This window comes from Metopolophium dirhodum, chromosome 5 (genome assembly GCF_019925205.1).
Source record: "Metopolophium dirhodum isolate CAU chromosome 5, ASM1992520v1, whole genome shotgun sequence".
Lineage (NCBI taxonomy): Eukaryota > Metazoa > Arthropoda > Insecta > Hemiptera > Aphididae > Metopolophium > Metopolophium dirhodum.
The window spans coordinates 19,468,909-19,482,952 of NC_083564.1; the positions used below are offsets into that span (position 1 = coordinate 19,468,909).

The 14,044-nt window shown below is 32.4% G+C and overlaps 1 protein-coding gene across 1 annotated transcript; it reads left to right on the forward strand.

Moving 5' to 3' along the window:
- The first annotated feature begins 6,512 nt into the window (after positions 1-6,512).
- On the forward strand, positions 6,513-7,228 carry LOC132944444 (uncharacterized). Its single transcript, XM_061013773.1, has one exon. The coding sequence runs from the start codon at positions 6,513-6,515 to the stop codon at positions 7,113-7,115; it is 603 nt and encodes a 200-aa protein (XP_060869756.1). The 3' UTR covers positions 7,116-7,228.
- Positions 7,229-14,044: the final 6,816 nt, after the last annotated feature.

Below are 14,044 nucleotides of genomic sequence, written 5' to 3' on the forward strand. Positions count from 1 at the left end.
TCTACATTATATGGGATTTGACCATGTTATAAATAGTATAGTTAATACCTACATCACTTTCACGAACTTCATGCCTGTGTATTATTTGGCTGTAATAATATTATATACTAATTAGTGACATAAAGCAAATAAACGTGTTGTGTTATTTTACCACCTCAATCCAAACCAACACTACGACCGGATCATGATCAACCAGTGTTCAATCATCGTGTATGCATCACACTCTGTAGTCTGTGTTTTTTTCACACGATTAATGTCTTCTGGTATCATCACATATCGTGGTTACTGCTAATAAGATGAACACGACAAATGTAAATCTATTAACGGGCTAAGATATTAATATTAAACAGGATTATGGAACACAAATAATATTTGTTGGGGACTTCAGCACTTCACCACTAGTTTGGATTGAGGTGGTAAAATAACACAACACGTTTACTCATACTCATACTCATACACGTATCTATTTTATAAAACACTAACAATTACACCTAATAAGTAATAACTAATATCGTATATGAGTATATGAGTTTTATTATGGATACTATCGTAATTCATAATCTAAAAATAATATAAAAGAGTAATGCAAAAATAATAATTAATAATTTGCTATTATTTCGCTAACTATTATAAAATCGGCCAAAAATAAAATTTTGATTTGCTAACTTCAAAAATTGATTTGCTATTATTTGCTAACTGTTTGCTAACTAACGGCGTTTGTTTGGAGACGATCAGACAAAGTGGGTGGCTGGAATTTTTTTTTTCTAAAATCTGCCAAAAATAGAATTTTGATTTGCTAACTTCAAAAATTGATTTGCTATTATTTGCTAACTGTTTGCTAACTACCAGCGTTTGTTTGGAGACGATCGGACAAAGTGGGTGGGTCACCTGAACTTGGCCCACCCAAATAAATAATGCTTATAACTGCCTCAATAATGATTTGCTAACTTCTATAGTAAATTTGCTATTATTTGCTAACTATTTGCTAACTTTTGGTATTGGTTTGGGTCTTATCATAGAAAGTGGGTGGGTCAAATTCATGGACATCAATATATTGTCATCATTGCAATATCAACAGTCCTTACTAAGTAAGTATACCATATATTTAATGATTTTTATGCGTTTTTCCCTATCATGTAATATTTATTGTTCGAATTCTTGGTGTTATGATTTTAATAAAGCAAACTACGATCTAATGAATTTTAAGATTGCTAAGTTGCGATCAGCAGAACAAGTTTAGCTCCGTTACTTTAAAAGTTAGAGTGAATCCACCTTTTATAAGACTTAATGATAAGAACATGAATCTTAATTTGTGTTTCAATATGTGAGTTTTTCAAGATGGTTAAGTTTACTAGCAACTTTTAGTAGGTATACTTACGCAGTGGCGGCTTGAACTTTTTTTTTCTTGACTCACATTTAATATTTTTACACCAACCACCCTAAAAAAATTTTCACTGCTCTCCAAAAGGTGAATTCATAGTTTTTTAGCGGATAAGTTATGCCAGTTATAGGTATTTCATTAGTATACACCAGTCATTCTCAAAATGGGCGATAGCGCCCCCTAATGGGCGTTGGTGGTCTTCAGGGGGGCGGTAGGATGCCCGAAGGAATTTTGGGGGCGTTGAGTTAGGTTTAGGGGGCGATACAAAAAATTATATATATAAATATTATAATTATATTATATTAAAAAAAGTCTCATTTATATATTTATACATATATTAATACAAAATGTAATATAGTAAATCTATATTTATTAAAACAAAATCCTTTTTCAATTTATAAATTTTATATTTTGAATTCATAACTTTTTTAGCATGATTTTAATAAAAATAATTTTAATGTGAATAATTTTAATTATAAATGTTTCGTTTTAATAAAAATACTTTTAAGTGTGAAAAAGTATGCGTTTTGATTGCTGTCATCCAAAAAGCTAATTTAAAATGTATGTTAGAACTCAGAAATTAGATATAGCATATTTATATATTATAAATTGTAATATCTATTTTTAAAAGACATAACAGATGCTAAGTTAATTTTTTTTTTTGGGGGGGGGGGGGCGCTAGAAAATTTTTGATTCTCAAAGTGGGCGTTGGATGAAATAAGTTTGAGAACCTATGGTATACACAGTAAATATTATATAACCCTGTATCACCCCTGAACCATATAATAATTGTACTTATATTACATATCAATATATTTATATTCCATTCTTTACACATGCGGGTACCGGGATTAACCGGGATTAACCGGGATTAACCTAATGTTGGCTGTTACTGTACGACTTACGCTGATACACATGTAGTCCATATATATAGAGCTGAACATTATATTTCTAATTGAATTACCAACTTTTAAAACTTCTTCAAACTAACTTTCCCAACCACAGGACACCCACCCACCCACCCACCCATTAATATTTCTATGAATCACATGATTCAAATATACCTACTTCGAGCCGCCACTGTACTTACGTAATGTAGCACAAATTAAAAATGCTCATAAATGCTGTAAACGCCGATACCGATCCTACGAATTGTGCGGTTGTCGGCAACGACTTGCGTTAAGAGGGCGCACTATAGTAGACAAAATATGGCATAAAAACATTGTTTCGTAATTCCAGGAATACGGCTTATTGAAGCGTTTCACAGTATAAATACCTATTACAAAAATTGTAGAGGAGAACTTTTTTAACAATCGTATGAAGCCAGAATTTCGATATTTTTGTGTTCATACCACCACCCCCGCGCGCGATAACAGCAGTACCGCACCGTAGGTCAAAACGGGTTTTCTATCGCAGCCGTGCGCCCGTACATAGTTTATAAATAACCCAGATAAGAAAATGATTATTATATTATATTTCATGACAAATATTATTTAATTTTGTTCGGTTTTATATATTTTTGTATTCGTATCCGAATTTCATACCTACTGATAAAAACTATACTTTTGCTCTTCAAGTAATACGGCTTATTGAAGCGGTTTACAACAAAACTACCTATTATAAAAATTGTAGACGACAACTTTTTTAACAATCGTAAGAAATCCGATTTTTGTTATCGTATTCCAATCGTCCAATATCACATGGTAAATTAACACGGTTTTTAACTTTTTATCGATTAATTATTCAACTAATTTATAAAAATATCGAAATTCGGGTTTCTTACGATTGTTAAAAAAGTTCTTCTCTACAATTTTTGTAATACGTAGTTTTGCTGTAAACCGCTTCAATGAGCCGTATTACTTGAATTATCGAACTATTTGGGTATGATAAAAATACTAATTATTACGATATCGGAATAATTAATAATTATATAAAAAAAAAATCAAAATTAAATGTCATATAATAATTATATTATAATCGTTTGAATGAATAAATTATTATTACAATAATTAAAATATAAACTATGGTATTGGAGTATTTTGTAAAAAAAAAAAATAAACAAAATTAATTCAAATGTTATAACATTTATTGAACGTATTGTACACAAATTACAAATATTTAATTATTACTATTTACTAACGAAATGTCATATTATAATCGTTTAAATTACTAAGTAATTACATAATTATTAACTGTACAAATAACTATAAATTATTATATAAATATTAAAATATTAAATAAATTAAATATTAAATACACATAAATCATTTAAATTTCTAAGACTTATATTTAACAAATGCGTGGATACGATAAAATCTGTATTTTTAAAAAATAAAGTATAACTACCTACTATTAGTATGAAAAAATGTATAAGAGATTTAAATTTTACATGTATAAATGTAATTATAAATTATAAAGTAAAGTTTAGTGTTTTGGTGGAGCAATGGACACAGGACAATAGCCTAAATTTATATTTTCTAAAGCTGAAATATTTTTTTTTTTTTTTTATACAGAATTTTAGACTCGAGTATAATATTATAACAGCTATTATAATGATTAAATATTTGTTTGTATATACAAATTCATACGTCTTATTTAATAATATTGAATTTAGTAATTCATCTTGTGTATTTAACTTTGAAATGATTTTTAAAAAAGCTTCTTTGTCGAATTTTAAATTTTTTATTTCATCTAAATGAATTGGTTTTGGATAACGTTGATTAAGTGTAATATTGCAACATGAATCATTTAAAATACTTAACTCTAAAGGTACATACGTAACACTTTTACTATTGCACACTCTTAAATGTACCAATTCTTTATGACTCAAACTCTGTTCAATTCGTTATTTAATATTTGGTGTATGGTGTATGGTGTTCAAAATGTATCTTAACTTTTCTGTTGCCCGGAATAAAAGAAAAAAAAACCCACGTATACAAACACGAATAATGTTCTTACTATTACCGATATTAACTTTCGCAGTAGGTCAATTCACTATGATTTTTAAACTGACAAAGCCAAACGTGAACTTTTGAGCTGCTATGTTACGCAATTGTAAGACGGAGACAATTCTAATGCGTGTGACTGTGCATGTGAGGACACTGAGGAGTCCTCTTAAAGAGGATTTTTGGGCGCCATAATTGATTTCTCTCTAAGACCACCATAGATAGAATGCATTCACGAAAATCGTTTGTTATTATTTCACTTTTGTTTAATTGTAGTGTAAAATCGCCTGTAAGAAAAATTATAGACGATAATGTTTTTGGGGGTTTTGAGCATCCATGGCTTAAAATGTTTACCTTATCCATTTGCGTAAACACACATATTCGACGCTTCAACCTACTACCTAGTGGCTACTTCTATACTTTATTCTAGCTGAGACACCAAAATATGTATAGGTACCTATAGGAACATACCTGTGTCATTATGGATATACCAAATTTTGAAATGCAAAGAAAATATAAGCTTAATATAACTATGGGGAAACAAAAATAATTAATATTGTTGTGTATTTGAAAATAAAAGTAAAAAATAATATAAAGTAATATCAGTAAATTGACACATATAAAAAAAAATATAGTACCTAGGGTACAGTTGGTACCTACATAGTATTGTATAATGTAAATAATTGTATACAAATTTTGATTTAGAATCTGAGTTTAAATAATCCTCAGTATTATCTTTTATATAAGACTCATTCATATTGTGAACAGCAGTTTTATAATTTATTATCATCATCAAAATTATTGTCTTGAATGTCCAATTGTAATATTTTATTGAACCGATCAAATGTGTTTTCAATTATCTTTTTTTCTTCTTCATTCCACTTATTATTGTTAATAAATTTTTTTACTTTTGCAGATAAAACATTCAGAAAATCATTTGGTTCTAAAAATCTGCCAACATTAAACAAAGGACGGAAAAACTGAAATCATAAATAATTATTATTTCACTACAAAACAACATAATAATAGTATCAACTTGTAACGATTATCGTCATCGACATCGTACATTACTCCCTACGTTGAGCACGGCTAATATGCTGAGTGTTAGTAATGACTAATGACAAATGTGTATATATGTATGAAATATATATTATGCTGACGCGATGTTCAGCTCACATCGAGTAAATAGCCGACGCCTGGCGGTAGTTATGATAGAGTCTACAGTGAGGTAGACGATAGAATATAGTCGGCGGTTGATAGTTGGATGGTCAAGAATGAAGAGTCATAGTCGGTGGTCGATAGTGGAACTCGAGGACTGACAACGACCTGAAGAGGACCTGCAGACGACCAGCTCAACCCGGCCAATGTTGATGACTTTCGTTCGAATGAGTTTCTTTCAATAGAATTATAATATTCTTATTTTTTCATAAAATCCCTTACTAGTTAAATCAAAATTAATTCTACACAACCTCGTTCAGAATGTTCATTCATCCTTTCCCTAACTCAATAAGATAATCATATATTGATCCAGTATACTTTATTATTCTATGTGTTATTATTAAATAATATAGTGTTAAAGTTATTTTCTCTCAGCTTCTATTAATCGGGACAAACTTAATGACCTGCTGGGACACCGGGACATGCCGTAAAGACCGGGACGAATAAAAACCCTATCCATTAGCCATTAGGTTATATAATATTGCATACAAATTAAGTAACAATAAAATAAAACAATTTTTTATTAAGATTTATGTATTTTTTAAGTTAATAACAATGATATTATTCCCTAAGTAAAGTTGTAATAAATTACAATTTGGCGTGCAAATAAATATTATTGGCATTGTAATATTTGTATACTAATTTAATCATCGAACATTAAATAATTTTGCACTTGTCTATGATGTCTTCTAACATATTTTTTTAAAAATATATGTAAAGGATAAAGGATTTAGTTATACACTTATTTTTTGTATTTGTATTTGTATTTAATTGTTACCTATAGCTGGCCACAATATAAACTAGGGAAACTACAAGACTATTATTTATATATTATATGACTGTTATAATAATAATTTGAAATCCGTCATTACATGTTTATCACTCGTTCGCAACAGTCGTAGACATATTAGTAAAAAAAACTTTTTCATTTCTGTTTGTCGCTTAACCTTCTTATATACACGACAGAGATGGAAGCCAATTTGGGATCTTCAAGATTCACACAATCGTTTAATTATTCCGATGAGAGTCGTTGCTTGATCGACGCTTTGGACTTGGCCGGTGACCACAAGAACACTACAGTCGGATGTCTGTTACGGTGTGGACTTACCGAGAGTTTCCGGTCGACGCCAGAACTGACAACTGACTCACCCGTGAACAGCCCGGTAGTACAGATCGACCCACCACCAGTGCCGCCTGTTCTTATGACTTCGGGGGCAGACGACCAAATGGAAACGCTGAAATGCCTGCAGCAATGTTCTGGTCTTTCCGTGATTGAAGCTTTGGATTTGGCCGTGGATCGCAGGATCACTACAACTGTCGGGATACAGTTACGGCCGCTGCGAGAAAATGCAGTAGTTTTCCGGTCTTCTGCAGAGCTGAGCATTCACTCGCCCATGTACGGACCAGTGAAGTCAGCTGTCGCACTGGTAGCAGCTGAAATTCAGCCAAATCCTGCACGGTCTGATAGTCGCACATCATTATGGAAGAGGTCGAAAAAATTCATAAGGGAATCCATGGTCAACTTTGCACGAAGAATATGCTTCTGCCAAAGTTTTGTTGACCTGGAATGATATCCGCAAAGTTCGACCTCATCCCCTGCCACCGTGATCCCGCCCACGTTACCAGTTACCACTGTTCACCACCGGTCAACCAGTTTTTGGCTTAGGTACGCTTGTACCAGGCCCCCGTCAAAATGTCCTGAACCCGCGACGCCCGTTGTTATTGTCGAACACTTCCGTCTGTTTTTGTTCAAGTTCGTCAATGTACGAGTTCGTCGGTCTGACGTGTTTTTCGTTCTCGTTTGTTCGCCGTCGTCGCCGTGTTTTGTCCAGCGTCGTACAGTTTTATGCCAACGTCCACCACTCGCCTCAAGCCATACATTTTATATTATCATTGTTTTGTATGTGTTAAGTTTTTGATTCAACCAATACCATTTATTTGTTATTAACATATTATTATTATATGCCATGTTTAAACCTTATTTAAATTGTACTGATTATATCTGTATATAATGTATACTGTGGTAACCTACTCCCGCGGTCGACTGACCCCAACAGTTCGCAAATTGCAAGTCGTTGACGCTAACCGCAAATTATTTAAAAGTAGGAGCGGTGTGTCGTCAACAAATACGGGTTGAAATCAAAGTGTACCTACTTTTGTAGAGCCGGTAGCGACATCAGTCTGCAGAATACACACACACACACACGCTGTGCGTACACATCGACGTGTCATAATTAGGGCTAGGATTTAAATGCAATAAAAAATGATGAAATATGCATTTGTTTTATTAAAAATAATCAAAAATATGCTAAAAAATACTACATAAATATTATTAAATAAACACATTTTCTATAAATTTTTTTTTCAGATTACTCTAAATAAATATGTTAAAATACGACAGTAAAATATGATAAAATGAACACTTAATACAAAAACAATTATGGTTATATAATATATAGTAAATTAGCATTATAATATAATGTGAGTCATATACAGTTAAAATAATTATGCTGACGAATATTTTTAATTTTTTTTTAATTTTGTATCTCGTTATTTTTATAATAAAAATACGAAATAAGTTATAATTTGCGTATTTATTTTTATCTTCATTCAGTTGAAAGTTGGTATGGAAAATATTTTATTACCTACCAGGAGATGAGGCGCGTATAAAAGTATTTTAAAGTTAAAATGTGACATTTAATAATCCTTAAAAATAGTTTAATAGCAGAGTTTATATTATATTATTCATGTAAGCTCTGAGCTGAAGATAATATGGGGAAAAAATACAATTAAGTGTACCAGGCGCCATGCATTAGAATTTTATTTTGATACTATTTCCCAAAATTAACTTTAAATTATCAAGCGTGAGGTACTTATAAAAGTCAAAAGTTAATAATAACAATGAGTTACATATACCCATCGTTATGAAAATACTCTTTGTATCTTGTATGACGTAGGTAAGTATAGGGCTGGGAATTGTATGCTCTAAAAACGAAGAAAATATTGATACTGCATACTGCATACATGATGTAATAATATTATACCTAAACAGTATACATATTACATAATATATTATTATAATTGTTAATTGTATCTACCTATATACATATTTTATAATTTTTTTTTTTTTAAATAGGAATTAAGTATTGTATAATCTTGAAATTATTTTTTACAATAATCACGAGTGATGTTAATGTTAATATAAAATAAGATGAAGTTAAATTAAATATAATAAATTAAATTAGCTAATCTTATTAATGATAAGCCTTGTATATAATGAAAAGGAGGGCTCTACAACCAAATTAATTCATAAAAATCAAACTTAATTTAATCATTTAAGCCTGAATAAAATATTAAGGGTTAACTATAAATTAATTAAACAAACAATTGATACTCATAGAAAAATAGGATGGTTACACTGTTTTGTGTTTGTATTGATGGATTTCTTACACTTAATAATTTGTTTATCTTATGTATTATTAGGTACATATTAAACTATTAGCATTTAGTATTTACTTGTTAGGTAAGTATATTTACTAGTAAAATAATAAAAAAATACCTGCTGGCTACCAGAAAAAGGTTGTAATCTAAGTTACTAATTTTCTATTTATTGGTATTACAATTGACTCATGTCACAATGAGGTGTGTTTTTCTTTTATATACATTTACATTGTTTTATAGTAGGAATGTGAATATTGAGGTCAAATTGAAAAATTCCCAGTATTTATCTAAATAATCGTGAAAAATAAAAATTAACGGATAATTGGAATTTTTACGCAAATCCAGATTTAAACATAATGAATTTATATAGTTTATTGGTTGTAATAAAAAAAAAAATCTACATTTGATATTTTACTAAATTTGGTATAATTTCTAAAAGATTTCGGCTCTTTTTGTTCTATTATAGAATATAGATATATATAATTTTCAACTTTTTTTTTAGTTTGATGTTTAATAAAATGTTTATTTTCGTATATAAACCTAATAAAGTAAAAAAAAATTAATAGAAGGTTTTTTGCAAGTTTTTTTACATAAAAAAAAAAATATTAAAAATAGTTGCAATTTTATTTTGTAATCATTCTTTTTATATTTTTATCAAAATCATCAAAATAACAGATATTCTCAAATTATCTTGTATCATAAAATCCATACATTTTTTTACTTAAACGCCTTAGTTTATTTACTTGAAATTAAGAAAATTAGATTAGTGCAAAGTTGCAATAATTTTTTTTGGACATTGTTATCCAATGTAACATTCCTTCTCAATGTCAAGGTACACATAATGTACAGTAGAATGGTTACTTGCACCCTTTTAAAGTTAATATTTTTACTCAGTAAAAACCCCTCAGCTAAATTATATATGTATAGCAAAATCCATTTAAAATATATCTGTAAAATATAATGTAAGTAGGTACTTACTTAGGTAGTAATTATTGTAGAATCGTGAACAGATTAATTAGATTGTAATATCTATTGTATTCATCAAATACCACAATGAACGACTGGCGACGAATGACGGTATCACTGTAACAACAGAACAAGACAATTTATACTACTACAACAATTATACTATACGGAAATAGTACAATAGATGGTTCATGGTACAAATCAAAGTTTTACTCACTATATTATAATATTATTATACGTATTACGTAAAGTTACTACTACCTACTGAGTACCTAGTGAACAGTGCAGTGCCGTAGTCAGATCTCACTGTCAAGTCAAACTGTCAAACATGATAAATATTGTATCATGCAGTCAAAGTGCCAAGTGAAGCAATCCAAGGGCCCGTTTTGCAATCGTTAAACTAAGGTTAAACCACCGAATTCGGCTGGTAAAATCAGTGGGTTAGGCGTAACCGAGGTTTAAACTTTGATTGTAAAACGGGCCCCAAGAAAGTCAGAACTCGGAACTCAGAAATCAGTCGACTGCGCAACATTATTAACATTATGTCCAACCAATAAAATCCACGATTATGAAGAACGATTATAAAGTTCTTCATAATCGCGATAAAGGCGTACCGCACCGTAATATTTATCTATTTCTGGCGCACGCTGCAGCACTACTATAGTGCTATCTGGAGCAGTAGCGGAGTGTTGCGGGTGTCGCGGGGTTGTCTTGTGTTGGTGGTAAAAATGCAGCCGGACACAATAAAATATTATTTACCGACACTGCGGCCAAGACAAATGACAATAGTGAATAGAATTTAACCGCCACCGTTGCACTTCTGCGGCCTGTGTGTAGTATTTTTCGTGTATTTGGGTTACACAATAGTCAATAGTAAACTACAAACACGATAAACTATCAAGTGTCAACTTCACAAGTCATAAGACGTACACACCGAACGTCCGAACGACTACGATACTCCCAAATCCCAACACGGTTATATTGTCATTTGTCATATTAGGTATATATAAGCAGTGGCGTAACTGGATAAAAATCTAGGGGGGGGGAGGGGGCAAAAAAATTAACCTCCCGTTCGGCCGTTCCTTCATAATCGCGTTTTCAATATGATAACGTGTTCACGAATAACGGATAATAATAGTCACGAATAATGCGATTATTGCGATAACAATAACACAGACAATACGTCAACATAATGTCATTCAACAAGAGAAACCTAAAAAAAATATAAGCTTTTATAAAGTAATTTGAGGGAAAAATATTTTAATATTATGTTAATAGTCTTGTTAAGAATACTTTTTAAATGTGGATATTTGGAGGGGCAAAATGATACTTTTGCCTCCACAAACATTTCTGGGGGGCAAGTGCCCCCCCCCCCGCAATTACGCCACTGTATATAAGTATATTATTATAATATGTTGTGCTATTATATTGAAACGCATAAAGGTTACCTAAGAGTTAAGACACTCATTATTTCAGAAAACACTAACGTTATTGAAAATATCTCTTTTACACAATTTTAAATCATTTCAAAAATCAAAACAGCTTTTTTGGAAAAAATTGTTATCTTCATTAATTTTTATGTTGTTTACTCTTTTAAATGACAACTTGCATTTTTAATTTCATATAGGTATTCCGTAGCAGAATATTAATGAATCACTCGGAGTAATTCGATCTATAAAAATCAAATTTTGGACAAGTGGTTTATGTCCTAATTCAGTATATAGTTCCAATAATTTACAAATAGTTAATATTTTACTTTTGTACCCTCTTCAAAATGCCTACCAAATAGATTTGCTTTCTTACAAGAAATTCCTACAAAAAAAAACTCGCGCAACATTTTAAAATCAATATATTTATCGCTCCGCTCAGAATACAAGAATTGTATAGGGTGGCTCTAGCCGACTAGCCATAGGTTGCTAATAATTGATATGGGATTTTTAAAAATAAAATAATTCTAAATTTATAGTTTTATTTCAAATGTACAACAAAAGGCAGTGTTGGGTTATAGGTACTGGCGTATTTCCGAATTGCCGAGGAGACCAAAATTGTATTTGTTGTTATGATCGTTGCAACATTCGTTATAAAAAATAATTTTGTTTACCTACTACAACAGAAAATCAACATTGCTAAAATAATCTATTAGAATGTCGAACGCTGCAGATATATTCGTTTGCGTTATTTTCTTCGTGCTACAAGGCCGGTTGGATGGTTTTCCTATATCAAAACGTATGTATATACCTGCTACCTATATATTATATTAAATAACTTTAGTTAAATTTTCGTTCGAATAGAGAGAGAAAATAAATTGTGCGCTGAAATTTTTGAGTCGATCTTAAACTTAAAATATCAACGATAGGTACCTGTAACGTCATAATTTACGTTAAACGGTTTAAAATAAAACGGTTTACTTTTCGCTATTTCCAGTGTCGTCAGAAGCCTTGTTGTGGTCCACGGCGCAACCGTTATCTGCTTCGTCCGACAGTCTCGGGACGTTTACCGCGACGCGACTGCAGCTGTCCTCTTACAATCGTGACCGGATCTCGTCAACTCCCCTGCCGTCGTTACCTGCTGAGGCTGTGACGTGCAAACACAAACGTATTCGGTCGTCGGATGACCGAAGTTCTATTCGGACACCAGAACGACGATCGTACTCGTCCTCCGACGAAAGTGGTACGTATCCGGTGGTCATCACCGAGCGTTCGTCGCAACCGTCGCCGACCCGCTATAACGACGTAGCAGCAGCAAGCTCTTCTCGGCCGTCCGCGGGTACCCGTCTACGGGTTTCGTCGCCGTCGTACGAAAAGAAATTGCAGAAGACGTTTTCGATGACGACGTCGTACGCAATGCGATTGCAGTCCAACTTCCGGCTTTCCAAAAAAGAAGAAGCCCCCGTGATCGTGTTCGACCAAAACGGCAAGATGTACACCAACGTTTACCCCCCGATCGGGCACCGCAGTAACGATTATAACACACGAAAAACCGGCGACGGCGATTGGGGCCGTCGGTATTTGCCGAAATGGTTGGTGATTGGCGGTAAAAAAACCTAGGTAACTTAACCTTTAGCACGCGTCCGTTATTATTAAATGTATGTACGCGTGCAAAGACAGGAAGGCTTCTTGTTGATTTGTAAGCCGAAAGTTGGACTTCAATCGCATGGCTTACGACGCGTGTCGTCATCGAGATCCTCTGCAATTTCTTTTCGGACGACGGCGTCGAACTCCGTATATAGATAGGTGATTACCCGCAGACGGCGGAGAAAAGCGTACGTCGTTATCGGTGGGCGACGGTTGCTGCAGCGACGAATACGATGACGAAACGTCCCTATAGCGTGCCCTTTTCGTCGGACGGCGAGTACGGTCGTCGTTCTGGTGTCGGAATCAAACTTGAAACTTCGGTCATTCGACGACAGAATACGTTTGTGTCTGCAGGTCACAGCTGCTGCGGGTAACGACGGCAGGGAAGTTGACGAGATCCGGTCACGTTTGTAAGAGGAATGCAGTCGCGTCGCGGGATTCTTCCGGAATGTAAAATGTACAAAACAATATGATCTCGATATGCCATTGTTACCATTGTCGTCAGTTAAATTTTAACTTTTATATTCAATATGTATAGTGTAAATTTAATTTCTGTAAAAAATTGCAAGTTTGAACAGCATAATATATTATAGTTGTGTTGGTGTATTCTTCGAAAACGTTAGTATTATCTACTTCAAGTTTCCTCATATTACCTAATTGTTTATTTTGTTCATGTTTAGAAAAGAACCTATGTAAAAAATAAATTATTGTAACTTTATCATTTTGTATACACGTGTTATTATGTTCTTTGATATTTTATTGCTATTGGTTATAACTCATATTTATTATAGTTATAACTTAATTAAATATACTATTTTATGCAATGATTAAAGTATTAAACACAAAACATATAATATATAGTCACTATGTACGCTGCCACATTTGTAATAGGTACCTACTCATTATACGGCTATATCGCATAGGCGCAAATAAGGGGGACTGGAGGATTAGCTCCCCTAGAATTGCTATAGCCCCCCCCCCCCCAAAAAAAAAAAAAAACTAGTGACTTCACTACACAA